Genomic DNA, 22,322 nt, shown 5'->3' on the forward strand with positions numbered 1-22,322 from the left:
TACACAGATGTACATCCAAAACTGTCATTCTTACATTTTAAGCCTTGACAGCAAGATGCTGAGATTTAAAAAAAAAAAAGCAACACACATGTAAAGCAGTCAGCACTGAACTTTTCGATTCTTGTATTTTAAGTTTGCTTTCAGACACTCAGTTTTTAGGATATTTAGTATCCTTTATCTCTCTTGCTTCTCCTTGTCAACACATCTCACCTTGACTCACCACTCACCTTCCCACTCTCCCTGCAGCTACACTAAGCTCGCTTTCTCTGAAGGACTCCAATTTTTCAGAAGAGAGAAATCAGAAAATATTAACCAAATATGCTATTATGCAACTGTCCCCATCACCAAGTTGCATCTGCTCCCTAAGGTATCTCAGTTCTTCATTATGAAAATACTCCATGTGGTAAAAGGTGAGAGAGGAGTTGGACAGCACTTCACAAGCTTCGCTGTACATGAATACGCACAATTTTAAATAAATCACTCTAGCTCAACAAACAGATGTGCAGACAAGCTAAACACCAATGCCTTTATCAAAAGGCAGTGACAAGTAGCGGCAGGCCCACTTCTGCCGTAAGTCACTCTTTGCTAACTTCATGGAGAGAAATCACCCAAAGCTGCAGAGAACAGAGCATCAAAATGAAAGCACCAAAGAAGTAGCCGAGATGGTGATTACCAATTTGTGGGGCCAAAACTATGCAAGACCAAACCAGCTCATACACAACTGCTGCAGGAAGCGGGCTGATTTATTAAAAGTTCAGCTGTAGACATGCATCAGGTGAACTGGACACTGCATTTCATCTACAAAAAGGTCATGAACCCAATTAGAAAAATGCACTCTTCAAAAGGTCGATGAGTATCAAGGCAAGAGTATGAGGTTGCTGCCACTGGTATGTCAAACAATACTTTGGGCATCTTACTGCTGACAGGTAATTTGATTTTGGCCTGCTCTGCCTGCTTCTTTACCCAGATGGAGTGGCTGCTGTATTTCCTACCACTGTTTCAAGGATTACTGGTCAGCTCTTTTCTCTTAGTAATGACTTGTGCTGCATTTTCTGTAATCGCTCCTCCTTGTTCTTCTCTTTGTCACATTGACACCTTTCAACAGGTTATTCCTTCCTCCTGTTGCAAAATCTCTTACAGCCACTCCAGCACTTTCAACTACCTCCCCAAAGAAATCATAAATTAATAATTACAAACCTTTTCCCAGCTTTCCTTTCTTGCTTCCTCTTTCCATGCATAAAACAGAGCAGGCCTCTTTTTTTTTAACTATTACTTTCCTCAAAGACTGGACTGGCTACATTGCCATCCCTCATGGTGAAAAGAACAAAACTTTCTCTCCGGCCAAAGAGATGCAACTCATCATAATTGAAAAACTTGATGATTAAACACTAAATTTAATGTCAGACAATTGTCAAGCTTCTCCCATTGACATGATTTTAGCTCTCAGACAACCTCCTCCTCTCCTGATCATGCTGTTACACAGATTTTCTGCCCCAGCATCTACATGAAAGTGCAATTACTGGTACAGGGTACCAAACAGCTCTCAGAACGCTCTCTTATGCTTATTAGATCCCAAACTAATTTCCTTACCCATGCACACTGCTTTACACAGCCCCTCTCTGGCAAACAGGAGCAGCTCTAGGGCACATCCATCTCCCTGTGCTGCTTCTTCCAACTTCCTTGGCAAGACCAGTGGCGAGTACTGAGCAAAATAAGCACTGTGGGGAACACGTCTGCACAAGACTGCATCCACCCATCCATCTCCTGTTGTTGCAAAATGCATCAAAGCCTTAAGAAAAGAGTCTCACCTCCTCGGCGGAGCCTGGAGTCATGCTCTTGCACTGCTCTGAACCTAAATAATCCAAATTTCTTACTCCAGAGTTTATTCACAGAGGAAAGGATAAGCATGTAACATAAGACCCTGACCATTGTGGCTTTTGCCTGGACATGCTAAACCCTGGAGTTTTTTCTTCCTTTGCTCAAGAGCTCGGCTTTCTCGATCAAAGCTAAACCTACAACAGATGTAACAACCCAGAAGGGATTCCTCAGTCGCTGAACCCATTTCCATTGCAGGCAATTGTGAAAGACATCTGGTTTAGCAGGAAAGCTAAAACATTGACTTAATCTGACAGCAACTGCTACCCATTTCTCCAGCCCATGCCCAGTCACCTGCACTACAGTCAGCACACCATGGAAGGGACACAGGAGGGACTAGGAACAACAGCACAGCTGGTGGACATCCAGCAGTAGGTGTTTGTTAGGTACAAGTGTCCCACGATCCTAGAAAGGGGTCAATCCTGTGCGACAAGCAGCAGCCCCTCCCAGGGGTCTATACCCATCTGACCAGAGAACTCTCCTCAATACAAGATCTATTCAACTTTTGGAACACAATATTTGCTATGAGGGCAGGGGAGAAGAGAGGAAGATGACGGGGAGGAAAAAATCTCCATCCTCAAAGGTTATCACAACTCAGTAAGACAAAGCCTAATGCCCTGATCGAGTAAAAGGACATTAATCCCACTCCAAGCAGGAGGTTGAACTACAGAACACAGCAGAGCATAAGGAATGTTTCCATGTGCTTTGAAAATAGCATCTGCAGGATTGCTGCATTCTCCTTGAGAGCACTGCACAGCCCACTTCCAGCTGTGACCATCCTCAGCGTTTCACAAGGCAGAAAACCCTCTGGAGGCCAACAGCTTAACTAGAACCTCAACCTTGTCTCTGACAGTCAAGTTGTGCCATGCAACGCACACAACCTGAGTGAGCAGCCTCAGCCAGGCTCATGATCATAGGTTGGGGCTTTCAGCAAAGACACAAACTAGTGCAGGTCCTGACTGCTCGCTGTGCTGCAATCTTGCCATTGTCCACTGGAAATACAGAGGAGCCAGGCAAATTAACTGCAGAGAATCAGATCTCATTGACAGTGGCCAGCACCCCCAGCTTCAGTCCTTCCCAGCAAAGCAGTGAGGATCTGCTTCTCCCTGCTTGGTTGACACAGCACCTTGGCACTACAGGGCAATAGTAACAACCAACTGGCATGAAGTAGTCCATACTTCTACCACCAGCATCAAATTATCTTCCAGAAATACTTTGCCAAAGTAAAGATTTCTACATGATAAAACCCTACTCACTTGATAAGCTTGACAGGTCCTATATTATTGCCCTACAAAAAGATCTCCAGATCTCATCCTCCTGGATCAGAAGTTTGCCAGATGGAGCTGCAGAGTTGAGAGCAAAGCTTGTTCCTTGTGGCATCTTCCTTCTTTGCTTCAACCCTCAAGGGAATTAAGGACATCTCCTGGAGTGCTGCTGCCCAGACCCAACAAGAAAAGGACTCGTGGACTTCATCCGTGGGTGCCCCACATTTGCCTGCTTTAAGGAAGGAGTCAGGAGTCAAGACGCTGACAACCACCAAACAGGCATCAGAGGGAACAGAGACCTCAGTAGTCTGCTCACTAAATTAAAGGAAAGTGGGAGTCAGAGGGACAGTTGGGAGCACCTGGTTTCCTACAGTCTCAACACGCTGCCTCCAGCACAAGGAGAGAAAGTGAAGGAGAAGCAGCAAGGATGGCAAAATCCCCTGACAAAGCCATTGCAGGGTGCATCGTGCTCATGGGGGTGTGAGGGTGGGGAGCTGGGAGAGCCACCTTGGGGTCCAGGACCAGCACTGGCCAGGAGCTGCGCTGATTGCTAGGGACTGAATAATGAGGCAATAAAGCACTTGCACCAAACTTGCAGAAAGCAACCTGCATGGCGCCAGGTGTACAGGTACGCACTACATGCTTCATGGGAGAGGAGGGCATCATCCTGGAGAGGCATTGTAAGAAGCAAATTTCCAGGTTCATAAAGCAGGGTACAAGCCACGACCTTGTTCTTGGACAAAATTTTTCATTCCTTTCTACACACAAGAGCAAAGCTGAGAGCCAGCAGAATGGACAACTCCCTGGAGTTTGCATAATCCCAGCCTGGCAGAACCTCCCTCCTCTCCTACTTCTTTGTATTACTCAGTATTTCTCCGTTCAGCATTTCCCATCTGTTTTCAGCCCTTTCCTCTTCCAGTGGAACTGCGGTTCATCCAGGGTGTCATTAGGCCCTCAGTCCCCACCAGCTGTTGCAGCTCCATTCTCCCCAATTGCCCAGCCGTAAGTCTGATCTGAACAATAGCGAACCTTCAGACAGTGAAAAATCATGGGCCAGAGCTACTCTACTTGACCCGTGTATCAGGATTTATGGAAACCTTATGAAAAGGTCATGCCTCTCCTAAATGCTAATGTTCAGAGAACACAAGTAATTCTCTCTCTTGCTTGTGAATGGATGCTACTAGTCTATTTGCACTGCTTTGTGATCTTTACACCGGCTCTTCACCCTCCTCCCATGCAAATGACAAGGTTTACCAAAGCTGGTTGCAATCCTTCCAACAGTATAAAGCTGTGAGCCATCCTGTTTCCACAGTTCCAAGCACCTTTAGAGCAAACAATGCCCAAGCCAATCTCTCAAATTCATCTCCCTTTTAAACTCAACCCTCCAGATGCCTCAGAGACATTTCTCATCAGCTGTTTTATACCATCGTCACAAAAACTCAGCAAATCTTTCTAAAGGTGCCCCGCCAACCCTCTTCTTTCACAAGGTCTATACCTCCACCCACAGCATTTCTCTCTCCCATTACCAAATCCCGCCCTACATCAAAGACCACTTCCTTATCCTTGAAACTTGATTTCCATTGAAAATGTTCATTCATGCATGTATTTCCATTACAGAACCCTTCCCATTTTCTTCTGCCATTTTCCTTCTAATGCACAAAGGTAATGGAGGAAGGGACACCCTGGATATCTGTCCAGATTTCCTGATCCAGTATTCCTCATGTGCCTTCAGCCCCTTCATCTTCCAAGCCCTACTTAATCCTGATACTATTGCCAGTTCATTGAAGGCCAAAAAAAGCAGAGCCTATTTAAGCGGACTGAATTATACAAATGGTATTTTAAAGTACAAACTTCAGCCTCTAAAACATCAGCTTCTATCAAATTATTACATGAACAGGCTCTGAAGATGGAAAAAGATTTCCTGTGAAGGCACAGTGTCACCTCTTTCAACCAGAATTAAGCTGTGGGATGCAAGACAAGTTATTAAACACAAGAAGTGTCCTCAAAAAATAAAGTGGTAAAAACCCTTTTCTACTCTGCCATAAATACAAGCTATGTGGAAACATTTGCAGCTGGAAAACATAGCCTAGCAGTTAATTAGTGATTTTTTTTTGTGTGTGTGCAGGTTGCTTAAACCAACTCAAGTATGTGTGCCCATTATTCACATTAGGCTACATAAACGCAAGCAGGTTCATATAGTGCATCAGTAGCTCACTGAGCCAAAATGAGTTTGCTGAACTTTCACAATCCTGACATTTTCAAGCTGTTTTTTTTTTAAAAGGCAACCTAAAAGCATGCCTTCAGACTAAAGTTTCTTATACAAAAAATAATAGCAACAAAAAAGAAATAAGAAACAGACTAAAAAGAATTACCTGCCCTATATTGCAAAGTTACCAGTAGCTAAAATTTGGAGGCACAGAAAAAAAAAAAGCAGAAAACAAGAAAGACATAGAAGAAAATGAAACATTGTAAAAAAGAGAGCAGCCAGGAAAAGTCTAAAAGCACATGGAACAGGAGATGCCAAGAAGGAAAAAAAAAAAGGTATGGTTTTTTTTTGGTTTTTAATAAAGGATGTTCTTGTCTGACTAGCACAAGATACTTTCAACTGCGCAAATCACAGAATCATAGAATCATCTATGCTGGAAAAGAGAACCAGAGTTACCAAGAAAGGCAGAGGTGGAAAGAGGGGGTTCTCAGCAGCACCTCACCTTACGGAACCCGCTTAGCTGAACATAGAAACATCATCACTAGCATATATCATTGCTCATTTCATAACCAAAATGCCAACCAACCAAAAAAAAGTGAAAAAGTGCTTTAAAAGAGCCTGCTACAAATGTAACTCATTCTTAAAAATAGGCTGATTTGTAACTCTGGCTACAGGTGTTTTTCGTTTGTTTTTTAAAAAAATCCAATTAATTATTAACAAACACTTCATGACTGTCTAAAAGGAGATCTGCATAAACTGCATTGCCATTTGCTGCTGTGACCAGAGGTAACAAAGGCTCATCAAACCACCAGCTTTTAGCCATTGGTTAAGTATCAGCACATGCACCTTCTAGCATCAACAGGACGAGTATAAATTGAATGTTCTATCCACATCTTAACAGTACTTTTCACCAGTCTTCATACTAGAATTCCTTTGCAAATACATCTATATATTTAAAGAAGCTACTCGACATATTGAACATTGTCCAGACTACTTTCCTGAAAGCTTCCCATCCTTCCTTTCCACATCTTTCTACTCTATTTCCATTTTCTGGATGAAAAATAAGCTTACCCAAGAAACAAATGTGTATTAACAGACTGGGTAACAATGCTTGCTGTTTTACTAAAATGGTGTGAAATCCTTCTGTCATTCATGGGAAAGGGCCAGGTACAGCTGGCAATACCTCCACCCCGCATAAAGCACCAAGAATACTTTCCACTTCTCTCACCGCCAAAGAGCAGAGAGCATCATGGCACCAAACATCTAATGGATATTTTTTGGGAGATGCTCAGCCAGGTTTAACACAGGGTGGACACTGAAACCAGCAGGAAGGAAGTAGGAATAACAAAAGATACCTAAGTTAACTCTGAGTCCTATTTCTCTCAATAGAGTCCTGCTAAACAATCCCAAGCACCTCCTGAGTGCTCACAAGGTGCTAAGCAGACTCTGGTTCCTCACCACCTCTCCATGACCACTGGAGACGCAGAGGCTGGCCACCGAGCTATCGCTCTGCTCTTTCCAGAGGCTGATAGGGTAACCCTAACACCAACGGAAAAGGAAAATGCATTTCTTAAATTTAGGGCTGAAAGCCTTGTTTGAAAATAGATGAGCAACAAGAAATATAAAAACACAAACTCACACTTCATGTGCATAGAGCAGGGCTATTCCACTGGGGAAAACGCATCTCATTGCCAACTTAAAGCTACTGCAGTTCCGAGATTGCCTAGGAAAACACTTCTGACTTGACTCATTTCATTTTGCTGGGAACGTACCAATTAACGTTAAGAATAAGGTAATGCACATTTTATACCGTTCTCTTGGAGACTAAAAATGGTTTAGTTCCCCAGGAAAGCAGTCCTGCACCTCACCGTGACTACATCATGGTAAAGAAATGGTTTTGAGAGGTCAGTGCACGCAATCCGCACTTCCAGTGCCTACAATTCTTTGAAGGTCCTGAATATAAAAGGGTTTTAAGCCACAGTTGACTTAAAACCCCTTTACACACAAGGAGCTCCTCTTAGAAGCAACCTTTGCTCTAACAATCATGCTGAAAATCGCATCGCTTACAAGCAAAATATTATCTGAACATTTCACACTCAAAATACTTCAATAAAACACCCACACAGTGACAAGAATGAGACTTTAATCAGTTTTAAGTGGAGTTTTAACACTAAGAGATAAAGGGTTGTTAAACACAATAACAAACGGACATCTGATTTGTATGAGGCATTATCCTGTACATGTCATACTTTGTTTTTGTGTATTCTCAGTGCATAGCATTACACACAGAGCCACTGTTGCACAGCACAATAGTATTTGAAGAGGCTGAATCAGAGTAAGGCTGCTTAACAGACTGATTTTTTTCTTTTAGTATCTATATATATATATGCTATATGAAAACAGACTGAAAATTTGAACCGGCAGAGAAAGGCAGCTCTGCCAAACACTGCAGTTGGAGCCCCTTTTAGTGCACAGTTCCACCCCATCCATCTGCATGCATGACACTTTCTAACAGTATTTAAAAGGTAAACGAGGCACTTCGTGGCAACCACAGGCATCGTTAACATATTGCACACATTTGCTATGACTAAACATGGAACTTGCACACTAGCATCCTATTTTTCTTTTTCTTTGAAAGCTGAAACATCTGATGCTGCATGTAAACTCCAGTTTACCATGTGTGCCACAGGAATGAATCCGGATGCTATTCATACAACTGCCCCTTAATGGCAGTGGCAAATATTTTGAGTGGGGCTACCAATGACCAGGGACGCTACAGGGCCTAACAGTAAGCTCTTACAGAAGTGATGCCTTCAAGTAGTTTCAGACATGTAAGCTGTTGCACATCCAAAAGTTTAAGCATACAGTCCAGAAACTCAAGGAGAGATTACCTACAGAACGCGTTTCAAGCTAATTATGAATACTGTCATAAATAAAGTTTTAATAAGGACTCAAAAACCTTTCAGTCATAGTAATTCTTGTCAACTTCTATGGGGGTGGTAACTGAAATAAAGTATAGGAGAGTATGTATAATATATATTTATATATATAATATATATATATAATGCCATTTTTCCATTTCCAATGACTACACCATAAAATGTAAGCAAGGCTTCTCAAAACATCGAAACATTCAAAATCAAAACCCTCATTCCAACCTTCACATTCCAAAGGAAAAATAACAGTGCAAAAGCCCATCGTGTCATTATTTCCAATCCAGCTCTCAGTGTTACATACTGGAATCACACCAATCCAATTTTGTTATCATGAGCTCAAGAGTGGGACACAGAACAGTGTCAATATCTGAGTACTTTTAAAGCATGAACAGATTTGTTTATTAGCCAACGCAACTTTTTTCAACTGTTAAAAACAAAGTGAAACATGATTGAAAGGGTAATCATTAAATGTCATGTCCCAAGGTAACCACCTCCTGCTCGTCAAAAACAATGAGAATAATGAGCACTGGAACCAGCAATTTTGATCCAGTAAGATACCATAGTCTAATTAGACCTCTAAGTCAGAAGATACCGATCAGTTTTGTTAGAATCATGAATCTGATGAGCAAAGTTGACCAACGGATACCAAAAAAGCACTTTATACCTTCCTTTACCCAAGAGTGAGTCCTGCCTTGTCACATTCAAATTCTTACCATTAATGCTGCTGTACAGGGCCCTTATGGATTCCATACACGGTTGTCATCTAGGTGAGAACACAGCTAATGAACTTTGACATCAGCACCAGTAATTTAATTGAAAAGGTATAAATTTGGGGACAGCAATTCATGGCATACTTTAGAGTGAACGATTTTTGTCAGCTTCTTCACATTTATATTACAACAGTAGTTGTACTCTGTTAAGTCATCTGCAGTCTGGGCATGTCAATTTTATACTGAAAGTAAATCTCAAGCCCTACTCCTGGCTATATCCCTATGAACAAATAATACAACACTGCCAGCTTAGAAATCTAATTTGTTTTGATTTGTGCTTTTTAATGGCAAACAATGTAGTTGACTTGTGTTTTTTTTTAATGACAAACAATATATTTGGGGCAAGTTCTGTTTTTCAAAATATGTGTATTCATGTATGTGCAGTGTTGAGAATTCACGGCAACACTAGTCTCCTCTGTAATGTCTTTTTTTAAAAACATCGTAAGTACTGAGTATTCAAGTAAAATTCCCCAACAGTTAATGACATTTTTAGAAAAGTGTGCAAAACTGCAAAACTCATTGTAATAGAATGTGTAAGGTCAAAGGGGTGGAACAGCTGACTGAGGTTTGATTGAATAAATGCATCATAAATCTTAAAAACAAACACTAACCTGAAGAATCTCCAATTGAAATTTCCTGTGCACCACTACAAAATATTTTATATTAATGAGAAAATAGCTCGCAAGGCAGCACATGAAGTATTCACAGCAGGAATATGATTGAAAAACTAATAACATAAATGTAAGGTGTTGACTGATGTATGTACTAATAGCATCTGACTTTTAGCACTGGCCTTGATTACACAGGAGATGGAGCAGCCATTACAATTCAGAAAAAGAACAATTAATAAATCATTGTCAAATTTTCTAACAATTTGTTTCAAGCCCATATTTTAGTTGATAGCCTCCACATTTGTATGGTTAAGTCATTGTTGCTGTGTTTCCTTTCTGTGACCCCAATAATTTTTCTCCCTTCATTTGTGGGTCTTTAGGATGTTGTAAAGGTTCATTCCTGTACCCCTATACAGAATCACTCCTTCTAGCTGCCTTTTCTAGCACCATTACACTTAAAAAAAATAAAATGCACAAACAACAAGCAGTGACAGCGGCGACTCTTCAATTGTCCAGGATGAATTACGGTAGCATGCTAAAGAAAGGTGCATGTAAATAGCCGGATATGGTACACAGGCCAAGCTCCAGCAGACTATATTCCTTTCTGAGCATTACTTTCCATCCCCCATCCAAAATACATGCATTAGAATGTAGTAAAACCTTCTAGAAACATCTCTCAGCCAACTGCAGACTTTTCTGTTGCCACATAAGTGCAAAAAAAGGGGCAGGATGTGAACCTGTATAATCGTGTTTTTTCAAAACTTCGTTTGGTGACAGAACACAAAAGGAAAAATTCCTACGTATACACATTAAGTCTGTCTCCACTTTTATAAAACTGGAATAAAATGGGAAAGTGCCATCTTTATAGTTCCTAATTGAAGTTTTAATGTCCTTTTGACACAAAAAGGTATATACATATCAGAGCTACGTAACCTTTTTTATTCAACTGGACAAGTGTCAAACCCTGTAGATTTATAGGGCAAAACAAGATTGGTCAGGAAAGAATTGTTCCTATAATTGGTAATCTGACACTATGTCCTATTGCCATTTAAAAAGGTCCTTTTTTCAGTTTATTCAAGTTTGTCACTCTTCATGGTTTGCTTTTTTTTTTTTTTTTTTATCTCCGATAAAAAAAATATTCAGACTTTTGTAATCTGCGTATGCTGATCTTCATCAAAAGGTTCATTCTCTGGATCAGAGTCAGTGGTGTCAGAGTATCTATAATGATCAGGTTCATTGTCACTAACATCTGGTGTTACAGAAGTTGAACTGCTAGCCTCTGGATTTGATGGCTCTTCTACTGTTTTTGTGAAAAATAGCTTCACCTGGGAAAGGAAAAAACAACAATTTAAAAAGGGAACCTGAACTTTAACAGAGCACAGGTAACAAGTGAAATTTGGAACAGCATGGCTCCTGTCACTACTCTGAATCACACAAGTGCTCCTCTCCCTAATCTGGAAACAAAGAAAGAACAATCTCTTAGAATGGTAGCCAGCCTCCCAGTACCACTCCTAACAAAATAAGGAACAACTGGCAATACAGCAGTTTTTTTTTCAAGCCCAGCTTTCCAGTTCTGCACTAACTATACTTTTGAGTTCTGCACCAACTATTTGTGCTCTTGAGTTATAGCAGCTGGACATACCACTGCAGTGGGCCATGCCACACTAAGCTTTTTGTCCTACCTTCTGGACCTTTGATAGCACAAGAGGATTTTAATAAAAGTGCACAGGAATGAATAAAATACTTTTTCAACACTATAACCAGTGACTTTTTTTTTAGTTAAAGTCTGATCCATGCAGCATTCAGGTAACTATGATCGTTACCTTCAAATAAGTACTACTTATATTTTATAAGCAAGCCAGACAACATCGGACTTCTTTAAAATGCTCTTCTCATTTTGAAACAGTGTTGGCAATGGTTCACACTCCTCAAAGCTAAACTCAGGTTAGGTTATAAAGTATTCTCATGAAGTGGGCACCTCTGTAAATCAGCTCAGGAATTACACGTAGCTAACGACAATGCAGCAAGTACAGGAAAGACTGCTGCCTGGGTCTCTGGGTTTCTTACTACTCATGTCTAAAAGGTTAAATAAATACCTAAAAAAAAAAAAGCATTTTCTCCCAGTCTCTCACCAGCTTTGCACAAAAAAACTTATAACTTCTATTGACTTCCTTGAAAAGCAGATAAATTTTAATACCTAGAACTTTTGCAAAATAGTTTCAAACCCATGCATTACATTTCTACAGACAGCAGTTTAAAACAGTTCCTCCATAAGGCAAGACAAACAAATGAGACAACTTCATGCAGCTTTTCAGCTTTGTTTATATTAAATATATACTGACCTTGAAGTTTGGAGAGAAATATCTGTTGGCTTTGTCTTTATTTGCTTTGTCTAGATCATTTTTTGTTAATGTAAGGATTAAATATTCCTTATCATTATCTGAGCGCTCTGTACTGAAAATACCATCAAGTTCCTGATCTGCAACTAGACTTCCATTTTCTACTTTGTCTGAATTTTCATCCAGTCCTATGAAGAATGTATTTACCCAAAAGTGAAACATTTTGTCCTAGGGGAGGAAAAACACAAAGAACAAGCTTGCTTTAATATTCTCCAGCAGCATATTAATTTGACTAATATCATCAACTGGTCAAAAACAAATCAGTAATATCAAACAAAACTTGTTTGGACAACAGTACATCATTGGTTACATTGCATGCAAAGACATTTTCACCAGTTCTCCTAGACAATATGCAAAACTCTGCATTAAACTAAATTTTAACCAATTCAGCTTTTAGAAGTGACTCCTTATAAAAGACAGTTTTAAAAACAATCATACCTACAAAAAAAAGCAGATGATAATTAAACAAGTGTTAAACTTCCAATCACAAGGCACAAAGACATTTTCTTGCTCATACCTTGGCCAAGATATAGCCAAACTTAATAGTCAACCTGTGCAAACCAGCATAGGTGAGTAACATCAATAGAGAACAACCTATTCCACCACCAGGTTCCTTCGTAACTATGTTTTTCTTTATTTTTATACAGAATAGTTGAGATTGAGCAAAGACACCCTACAACACAGAGCTCCTACAGTGTATTCATTATTGCTTTATGGAGATGGTTTGTAACAGTCAGATGCTTGCTGCCCAGTGCTAAGAGCAGTAAGACTCTGAAAGCGTCTTCTTTTTGTGTGTGTTCTTTTACACAAAAGGAAATCTTTAATTAGAAGATTAGGCATTGACAGTTTAAGTGTATTGTCCTTAAGCAGAACTTGATAGATGACCATCAACAGTTATCTGGAAAGGCACATGTTAGATTATCCACTGTAACACTGCAACAGGTATCTATGTACAAAGAGGCAAAATACAAATGTACCAGTGATTTTAAAAAGTCACTAGAGAACTAACTAGCTGATACCAGCCAGTACATTACATCCATCGTTATGACCAGCATGGCTGTTGTGCCTGTCTCCGTATATGCTACAGAACCTGCAGAAATATTCTGCTCTAGGCTAGACAATCCCTGAAAATAGGTCCAGGAGCTTCACCTTTACACTCTCAGCTGTAGGATAGCTCTGAGTGCTCTTGTACTACTTTTGTCAGTCAAATGTAGATGTTTCCACAATCAGATACCATTAATAGGCTGGTTCTGACTAGCACAGTAAGCACTTCTCCATGTGAAGCCCTGAGCTACGTTTAGTTCCTCTTCACAAATGGAACCTTCTATTTTACTCTGCTTCGAATTTTAAGGCAAAAGATCCAAAATGCAAATAGCCAGCCTTCCCACAATAGCCAAAATTTCTGCACTTCTGTTAAAGGTGGTGGGACATGAGTAGGGAAAGAAAAAAAAAAAAAAAGATAGCACATACCAGAATCTAAAATATTTTGATGTTATACAGGAACAGAACAAGAAGCAATTCCTTCTAAGCTACTTCACATGTTTAGTTTACTGGAGAGATCTAATTCTGATTTCTTATAGGAAAACTGAGGTCCTGTCCAGTCTTCCCTGCTAAACACCTTTGCTGGAAAGTGGAGGGGCATCAGAGGTGACACAGAAAGGATTCTAGTGCACATCATATGAGCATGCTTCCCAGATGAAAGCAACTGGGCACCAGCAAATCATCACATCTTCCTGGGGCACTGGGAAGAGCTGCTGCTTTTCTTATACTCTTCTTCCTCACAAACTAATAAAAACGTATAAGCACACAAACACTGGGAATTCAAAGGTGTCTGATGAAACAACTATCTGCCTTCCCCACTGAAGTTCAGTAGCCCCATTTTCAGTACTTTAGGGTAAGACATACAAAAAAAGTTTCCAGCTAGTAAGTGCTTCTATAAGGCACCTATGAGATACCCCAAACCTTTAAGGAAGTGAAGGGGGAAAGGTAAAAGTTGAGTATGTCAGCCAGAAACACTTCTTGTAGTTAAGCAATTATCCACTTTGACACACCATTACCTAATCTACCAGACTAACATGCTATGATTATAGTTGTCTTGGGAGGCTGATAGATGTTTGCCACTAACACCAAGTCCCTTCCAGTCATGTCATCATCTATTATGAAGTCTTGCTGGAGCCCATCCATTCAACACAGCAATCAGCAGGTTCTTGACAGGCCCAACCTGTTCAGACACTTAGCACCCTCTTCTTCACTAACGCTACCTCATATACAGTCTTAAAAACATCCACCCTGGGATCTGGAAGTAAAAGATGAATGTCCTGGGAAACAGGGTTTTACTCCTCACAATGCCTCATGAAGAAAGTGGCAGTAGGCAAAATCCTCATGAAGTCTTCAGGATAACTTGGTCCATATTCCTCCTGGGTTCTGAAGATGAATCCGCCAGAAGATACGTAGTCATCCAAGGAGATGACCACTCCTGCTCAAACCAAAAGACCAGTTCAGGTCAAAACAGAAAGATCAAGGACATCAGCCCTCCAGCTGCAAAACAAGAAGGATTGGAAGTCCAGGTTCTGTGATACAAGGTAGGAGAAGACAAGCCTGTGGCTGATGTTTCCAGCAGCTCTGTAAGCAATGGACATACCATCTGCAGCCTCATTTCTGATGAAGAGGTTGTAACTCCAGAGAAGTTACAAAGAAAGTGCATTTCCACGCCCTGACCAGAGTTAAAGGAGATCCCACCTCTTGTAGGTGAGTGATGGTAGTACTGGCATCATCCTTCAGAACCACACTGCAAAAGCAGCAATGTACTTCAGTGATGGTCCTCAGTGCTGCACCACCCTTCCAGCGAGGTCAGCAGAGGAGAGGATGAAGCTGATGACACTGCAGCCAATGAATGGAAAAAAATAGAAAGTGGCTTATACCTACAGTGCTGAAGCAGCTTTGGAGGAAAATGGTGCCAAAGCAAACAAGGTCACTGGATGCAAACAAATGCTGGCAGAGGCAGAAGGCATGGTCTTGTCATGTCTCAATTTTAAGCTTGATCAGGTGGAGCAGAACCAGAAAAAATTATTTGGTATATAAGAGCCAGCCTGAACAAGCAACTGCTGGGACTCAGCCCTACTGATACAGCCTGGAGAAGACAAGACAAACAAACTTCTCACCAGGTGTCTTTTGTCTCCTTTGGGTAAATTTTCAGAGGTCTTCAGGGGCGGAAACGAAACAATATAACTTCACTGAGCTGGTTATTTATCTTTTTATCTCCCTCCAGCTTTTTAAACCATCAAGTTATTCTCCTTCCTTCCCTGCTACACTAACTAAATTAGCTTAATAAAATAAGTTCATGGGTACTAGAACATTGCATAGCCATTCAAATTGATGGAAGACTTGATCAAGCTTTTGGGAATTAGCTCTTAAGGCTGATAACTGTCACTGTTTTCACTGGAAAGCAAAACCCATTACTCAAAGTGAGGATTCGGTCAGCTTCAGCTAAAGTGGCAAGCTCCAAGATATTTCACACAAGACCATGAAGAAAATTGACATAGTATGGACCAAAGAGAGGAATTTTAAAAAAAATAAAGCATGAACAGAACTTGGGCTTTATATACCAAATGCAAGTATCAGAACAAGTGCTCACAGGAATACTATTTAAAAAGGAGGCTTCTGAAAAAGAGTATGAGCTAGTTGTTTTGTTGTTGTTGTTGTTTTTTGTGTTGTTGTGTTTTTTTTTTTTAAATGTATTTTGCTTCACTTCTAGTTACATCACAGGAATTTGCCTTAAAAATCACAGATATATTTCTTCCCATAACTAAGTATGCATCATAAAATCTACAATGCAGTATCAGACACCTGGGTCAAAAGCTGATTTAATCACAATATTCTGACATACAATACTCTGACATGTAATACATATAACCCCTAACTTCCTTGTGTAGTTTCTCAGTTCTCAGGCTGAAAGAAAAATATACCTCACTCTAGAGTTGATATTTGCCTGTAACTGCAGACTGATATCCAAACCCCAGATCACTTAAGCCATCATCCAGGGGTTCCCATATCCTCATGGGAGTTTCATTTTGCAGAGACACCAACAGGCACTTAATCACTTCGCAGCAACAGATAAGGATTTTGGAGATGCTATCCAGCAATCAGAAGATAGAGAACATGTTTCAAGCTGTTCCAGGCCAGCACTATGATGGAACTGATGAAACTTGTACCATTTTCAGATCATCTGTTGTCTTCTGACATTTTCAGAGAGTTCATTCTTCAATGTTTCCTAAGAGCAATTGCCCAAAGTTTTCTTTAACCATAGAATCACAGAATGGTTTGCGCTGGAAGGGACCATAAAGATCATCTAATTCCAACCCCCTGCCATGCACAGGGACACCTCCCACCAGACCAGGCTGCCCCATCCAGCCTGGCCTTGAGCGCTGCCAGGGAGGGGACAGCCACAACTTCTCTAAGTAACCTGTTCTAGTGCATCACCACCCTCTGAGTAAAGAATTTACTAATCTAATTATAATTAATATCTAATCTAAATCTACCCTCTTTCAGTTTAAAGCCATGACCCCTTGGCCTATCACTACACTCTCTGACAAAGAATCCCTCCCTAGATTTTCTGTAGCCCCTTTTAGGTACTGGAAGGTCACTATCAGGTCTCCCCAGAGCCTTCTCTTCTCTAGGCTGAACAACCCCAGCTCCCTCAGCTGGTCTTCACAATGAGAGGTGCTCCAGCCCCTTGATCATCTTCATAGCCCCCTCTGGACTCCGTTCAACTACTCAATGTCCTTTCTGTGTTGGGGGCCTAGAGCTGAACGCAGGGATCCAGGTGGGGTCTCACAGGAGCAGAGCAGAGGGGGACAATCCCCTCCCTCTCCCTGCTGCCCACACTGCTGTCGGTGCAGCCCAGGGTACGGTTGGCTTTCTGGGCTGCAAGCGCACATTGCTGGCTCTTGCTGAGCTTCTCATCCACCAACACCCCCAGGTCCTTCTCCTCAGAGCTGCTCTCCATCCATTCTCCGCCCAGCCTGTGTTTGTGCTTGGGATTGCCCCAGCCCAGGTGCAGAACCTTGCACTTGACCTTGTTGAACCTCATAAGGTCTGCACAGGCCCACTTCTTAAGCCTGCCCAAGTCCCTCTGGATGGCATCCCTTCCCTTTCCTTCCCTTCCCTCCAGCATGTCGAACGCACCACTCAGCATGGTGCCATCAGCAAACTTGCTGAGGGTGCACTCCATCCCACTGTCCATGTCACAGACAAAGATGTTAAACAGCGTCAGTCCCAATGCTCACCCTTGAGGAACACCACTCGTCACTGGTCTCCACCCGGACATCGAGCTGTCGACTGCAAATCTTTGAGTGCGACCATCCAGCCAATTCCGCACCCACCGCATGGTCCGTCCATCAGATCCATGGCTCTCCAACGTAGAGACAAGGATATCACTGGGACAGTGTCAGTGTTTTGCACAAATCCAAGTAGATGGTGTCAGCTGCTCTTCCCCTATTCACCAATTCTGTAACCCCACTGTAGAAGGCTACCGGATTTGCCAGGCACGATTTGCCTGTAGTGAAGTCATACTGGCTGTCATCAATCACCTCCTTATTTTCCACATGCCTTAGCAGAGTTTCCAGGAGGATCTGCTCCATGATCTTGTCAGGCACAGAGGTGAGACGGACTGGTCTGTAGTTCCACAGGTCTTCCTTTGTTCCCTTTTTAAAAATGGGGGTTGTGTTTCCCCTCTTCCAGTCAGTGGGAACTTCAGCAGACCACCATGACTTCTCAAATATGATGGACAGTGGTGTAACAACTACATCCACCAGTTCCCTCAGGAACCATGGATGCATCACATCAGGTCCCATGGACCTGTGCACCTTCAGGTTCCTTAGATGGTCTCAAACCTAACCTTCTCCTACAACAGGCAATTCATCATCATTCTCCCAGTGCCTGCCTTTGCCTTCTGGGGCCTGGGCCATGTGGCTGGAGCTCTTGCCGGTGAAGACAGAGGCAAAAAAGTCACTGAGTACCTCAGCCTTCTCTATCCCAGGTAACTAGATCTCCTGTTTTGTTCGAGAGAGGGCTCACAATTTTCCAATCTTCCTTTTATCACTGATGTACCTATAGAAGCCTTTCTTGTTGCGCCTGATGTCCCTGGCCAAATTTAATTCTAATAGGGCTTTGGCTTTCCTAACCTGATCCCTGGTTGCTCATACAATGTCTCTGTATCCTTCCCAGGCTATCTGCCCTTGCTTCCACCTTCTGCAGGCCTCCTTTTTCTCTTTGAGTTTGGACAGGAGCTTCTTTTTCATCCATGCAGGCCTCCTGGCATATTTGCCCGACTTCCTATGTTGGGATGCATCACTCCTGAGCTTGGTGGAGGTGGCTCTCAAATATTAAGCAGCTTTTTTGGGCTCCTCTTCCTCCCACGGTTTTTGTCAGGTGGCCTGTAGCAGACCCCCACTATAATCCTTGTCCTTGCCCTCCCTGTAGTCCTGACCCATCAGCTCTCTGTCAGCTCCTCATCCTTCCCCAGGCAGAGCCCAAGGCACTGCAACCACTCACTGACAGAGAGAACAATGTCCCCTCCTCACCTCCCCTGCCTGTCTTTCCTAAACAGTCTGTATCCTTCCATGCTAACATTCCAAGTATAGGGGCCATCCCACCACATCACCATAATGCCAGTGAAGTCACAGCCCTGCAGGCATAAATACATCTCTAACTCCTCCTGTTTATTCCCCATGCTATGCGCGTTAGCATAGAGACATTTAAGTTTGGCTCCTGATAAAGCTGACTTACTGGCTGGAATTCCTTTGTACTGCTCTTCAGGTGTTCTCCTGCTGACCCATGATCCTTCTCCAGGCTCTGGGCATCTATCGCTGACTCCAGCATCAAACTGGGAGGAACAAGAGGGATTGAAGCTCCCCCCCCAGCAAATCCAGTTTAAAGCCCTCTTCACCAACTTGGCAATCCTATGACTGAAAATGCTCTTCTCCTTCTCTGACAGGTGGACCCCAGCAGACCAGGTTTCTCAAAGCAAGTCCCATGGCCTAGGCAGACGAACCCGTATGTGGCACCAGTCCTGTAACCATCTGTTGATTTGCCAGATTCGACTGGCCCTTTCAATCCCCTCCCCTTTGACCGGGAGGACTGACGAAAAAACTATCTGCGCTCCTGTGGTTCTCAGGCTGTAGGAGGCTTGGCAGTCTCTTGGTGACATCCCTGATACAAGCCCCCTGTAAGCAGCAGACTTCTTTGAAGAGTGGGTCAAGCTGGCAGATGGGCACTTTCGTACCCCTCAGAATAGAGTTGCCTACTACTATCACCTGCTACCTGCCTCTTCTTAGTTGCTCTGGTTGTCCCGCATGGAGCAGATAGTGCAGCCTTACTCAGCCACAACACCCCCACACGGACCAGACTTCGCATCTCCACTCGACAGACAAATGGCATGGCCAGCATCTAAAACAATGTTCTCACCACAGCTTACATTAGATTCAGGTTATAAACCAGTAATAACTTACAAAAACAAACAAACAAACAAAACCATGCCGCTATTTCCCTTCCATCAATAAGGGAAGGGCTCCTAAAAAGGTCTCCTTTACCCCAAGGCTCTACAGGCAGGAAGACTAAGATCCTCTGTGTTATTTTTAAACATTCTCGTTGAACCAAATGGTATACAGATACTTTGAAATCCTTTAAAATTATCATGTCAACATCAATAACTGGAAACAAAAGGTTTCAGACAGGTACGTGGAAGCAAACCTTGACAGGCTACATCAGCAGCTTGAGATGGAAAAAGAGCCAAGCTATAGGTCAAGGAAACAAAACACACAAAAAAAAAAACAATTACTAACTTCCACCTATCAAAAATTCATACATAATAATTGTACTCAAGTCTTATGCCATTTTTTTTCTCATATTAGCAAGCATACAGAATGAAAGGAAGTAACTACATCACTCTGAAAAAAAAATGGTCCAAAAATACAGAAAACAACTTTATTAAACAAGAAAAGACCAAAAGTTTTGAACTTACTAGCTGATGACAGGTAGTAGAGATTGTGAAAGAGCTGAAACAGGGTAACTTGTTCAAAGCAGTCACCCTCTTACCAAGATCTTCTCAGCAACACCAATAATCCTTTAGCTAAGGTCATCTCAGCAGACACTGAATTTGCTTAAGTTTTGCCGTTAAAAAAAGACAGGAAATATGACTGATTTAAATTTTACATTAAGCACTTAGCATTGCACCAAAGTTGCATGGCCACTCAAGCTTGTTTTGTTTCATGCTGAGTAATTTTCTCCAAGAAGAGCTTTATCAAAGTTGAGGAGTTGCTCTCCATACTAGAGCAATCTGCAGATAATACTAGTGTTCTTTAGAGGACTATGAAATTTGGAGGTAAGTACACGAGTTGACCAGAATGCTTAAGCTGACAGCAGTTGTATCAAGCACCAAGTCAGACCAAGCAGGAGGGCATAAAATACTCTATTTCCAGAGATGAGATACAGCCATCCTCCAGCCCAAGGTCCAGAATAGATCAAGAATTATATAGTTAAATTTATGTCATTGGTTTCTTGATTAGGTTTGCTATGGAAAGCTAAAATGCTGACTGGTAGATATGTGATGACTTTAAATGTGTGCAAGAAAACTTGTTTAGCAACTACCTATAAATCTGCTAAGAAAAAACCTTGCAAGAAAAAGAACCAGTGATGGGCAACAGACTTGTAATTACAGCTTCCATAAACATGTCTCAGTAAGCCAGAATCTTTGAAAGATACAATACTGTCACTCCTATTTAGCTACTCCTCATAGCTTAGGTGATCACTCCAGCGACTGCTAAGTCTGTAATAAATCTCCACACCAGAAGGCCTTCTCTTTTTGGGTTTCGAGTAAAAACAATGCACAGTCAACTTATCTAGAAAAGAAAAAGGCTTCACTACCTCTGATGCAGAGGGGACTTCACAGATGTGAAACAGAGACAAGTGTTCAAATTTGTGCCAGGATAGGTTTTCTGCCACTAACATTCACCTTTGGCCTACTCTCGTCTTAGTCACTTTACATAACACAGTGTCACAGGGACCATGTGGAAGGACTATCCCTGCTGCCAAAGCAAACATCAGAGATGGAATATTTCACTAATTCTCAAAACGAAGAACTCGGCAGTGATTTCAAAAAACAGACTAGGATGCTTACACCAGACAGATGCCCTGAATTTTTCTGCTCATTTACGCTAGAGCTAGCAGAGGTGGTCTTATCAGAACTATTTAACACTGTACACCTACTTTCTTTTGGCCTGAATTCTTACAAAAGGTTGAGGGCATTTAGACATTATGTTCAACACATTTTTGAAGCAGATTATCAAGGTGATTTCTTTACAGAAGACTTCTGTCTGGAGAAGAGACCATTCCTATCTCAGGAAAGCTTGCAGATGTAGAAAGAACAGCTTTCACAATCTCAGCATTTCTTAGCTCTGGCTATCCAAAAACACTGAGAAAAGGAGCACTTTCACACTATCTGTAATCCACACACCTAGAATAGTGAAACCACAGCTGACACAACATTCTGAAATGAAGCTACAGCACAGTAATGTGCTTGCTACATTTCTGCAGACAATTCTATAAACTTTTCTACTATATTCTTCTATATTCTTGAAGACTGAATTTATACTACAGAAGTCATGTGACAATGAAGACATCTAGTTTATGCTGTCACTGGATCTCGGTGCTCTCTATAGAGGTAAAACAAATGCAGGAATATGATCTGGGTGCTACAGACCCAAGATCCAGCAGAACTATGTATTGGTGTTATGAAAGCTTACTTGGGGACTGGGAAACGCAGCACAATGCTTCCAATGAAGTCTGTTTGCAATCCATGTATTACCAAAGACAGTAAAGAAACCACAATTCCCAGTTCAGATAGAACAGAGACCAGATAAGACAGGACCTTGACTCAAATGTTTCGGTTTTGTTTCATCTCCTCCTTGTATTCCTCACATCTAGCCCACAGAACTAATCTGGGTGCTCCTTTCAAAACTTTCTCTTCTGCACTGAAGCTTTAAGCATCAATAATTTTAATGTCTAAAATGAGACATTCCAATTTGCCAAATACTTTGTTTTACAGTTCTATCTTGCACAGCTGCACTGAACAATTAAGACGTGATTAAACAAGCAGCAGAAGAAAATATTTCTATTAATAAACTGTTCAAACTTTTGCAGACAGCAGAAGAGGACATTTCTAACTACTGAAAATTTACCATTATACTAGTTAACTGTACCTTG

General features: G+C 41.6%; 1 protein-coding gene across 1 annotated transcript in view; it reads right to left on the minus strand.

The window, feature by feature from the left end:
- Positions 1-7,472: 7,472 nt before the first annotated feature.
- The window catches only part of PTEN (phosphatase and tensin homolog), a 50,015-nt gene continuing 35,165 nt past the window's right edge, over positions 7,473-22,322 (minus strand). Inside the window, exons 8-9 of the mRNA XM_035548574.1 lie at positions 12,006-12,230; positions 7,473-10,988 (exon numbers count right to left, since the gene is read on the minus strand). Coding sequence (XP_035404467.1) covers positions 10,803-10,988; positions 12,006-12,230 — 411 coding nt within the window. The 3' untranslated portion in view covers positions 7,473-10,802. The remainder of the gene's footprint in view (positions 10,989-12,005; positions 12,231-22,322) is intronic.

The sequence above is a fragment of the Cygnus atratus genome, chromosome 7 (genome assembly GCF_013377495.2).
Source record: "Cygnus atratus isolate AKBS03 ecotype Queensland, Australia chromosome 7, CAtr_DNAZoo_HiC_assembly, whole genome shotgun sequence".
In the NCBI taxonomy this organism is placed as follows: Eukaryota; Metazoa; Chordata; class Aves; order Anseriformes; family Anatidae; genus Cygnus; species Cygnus atratus.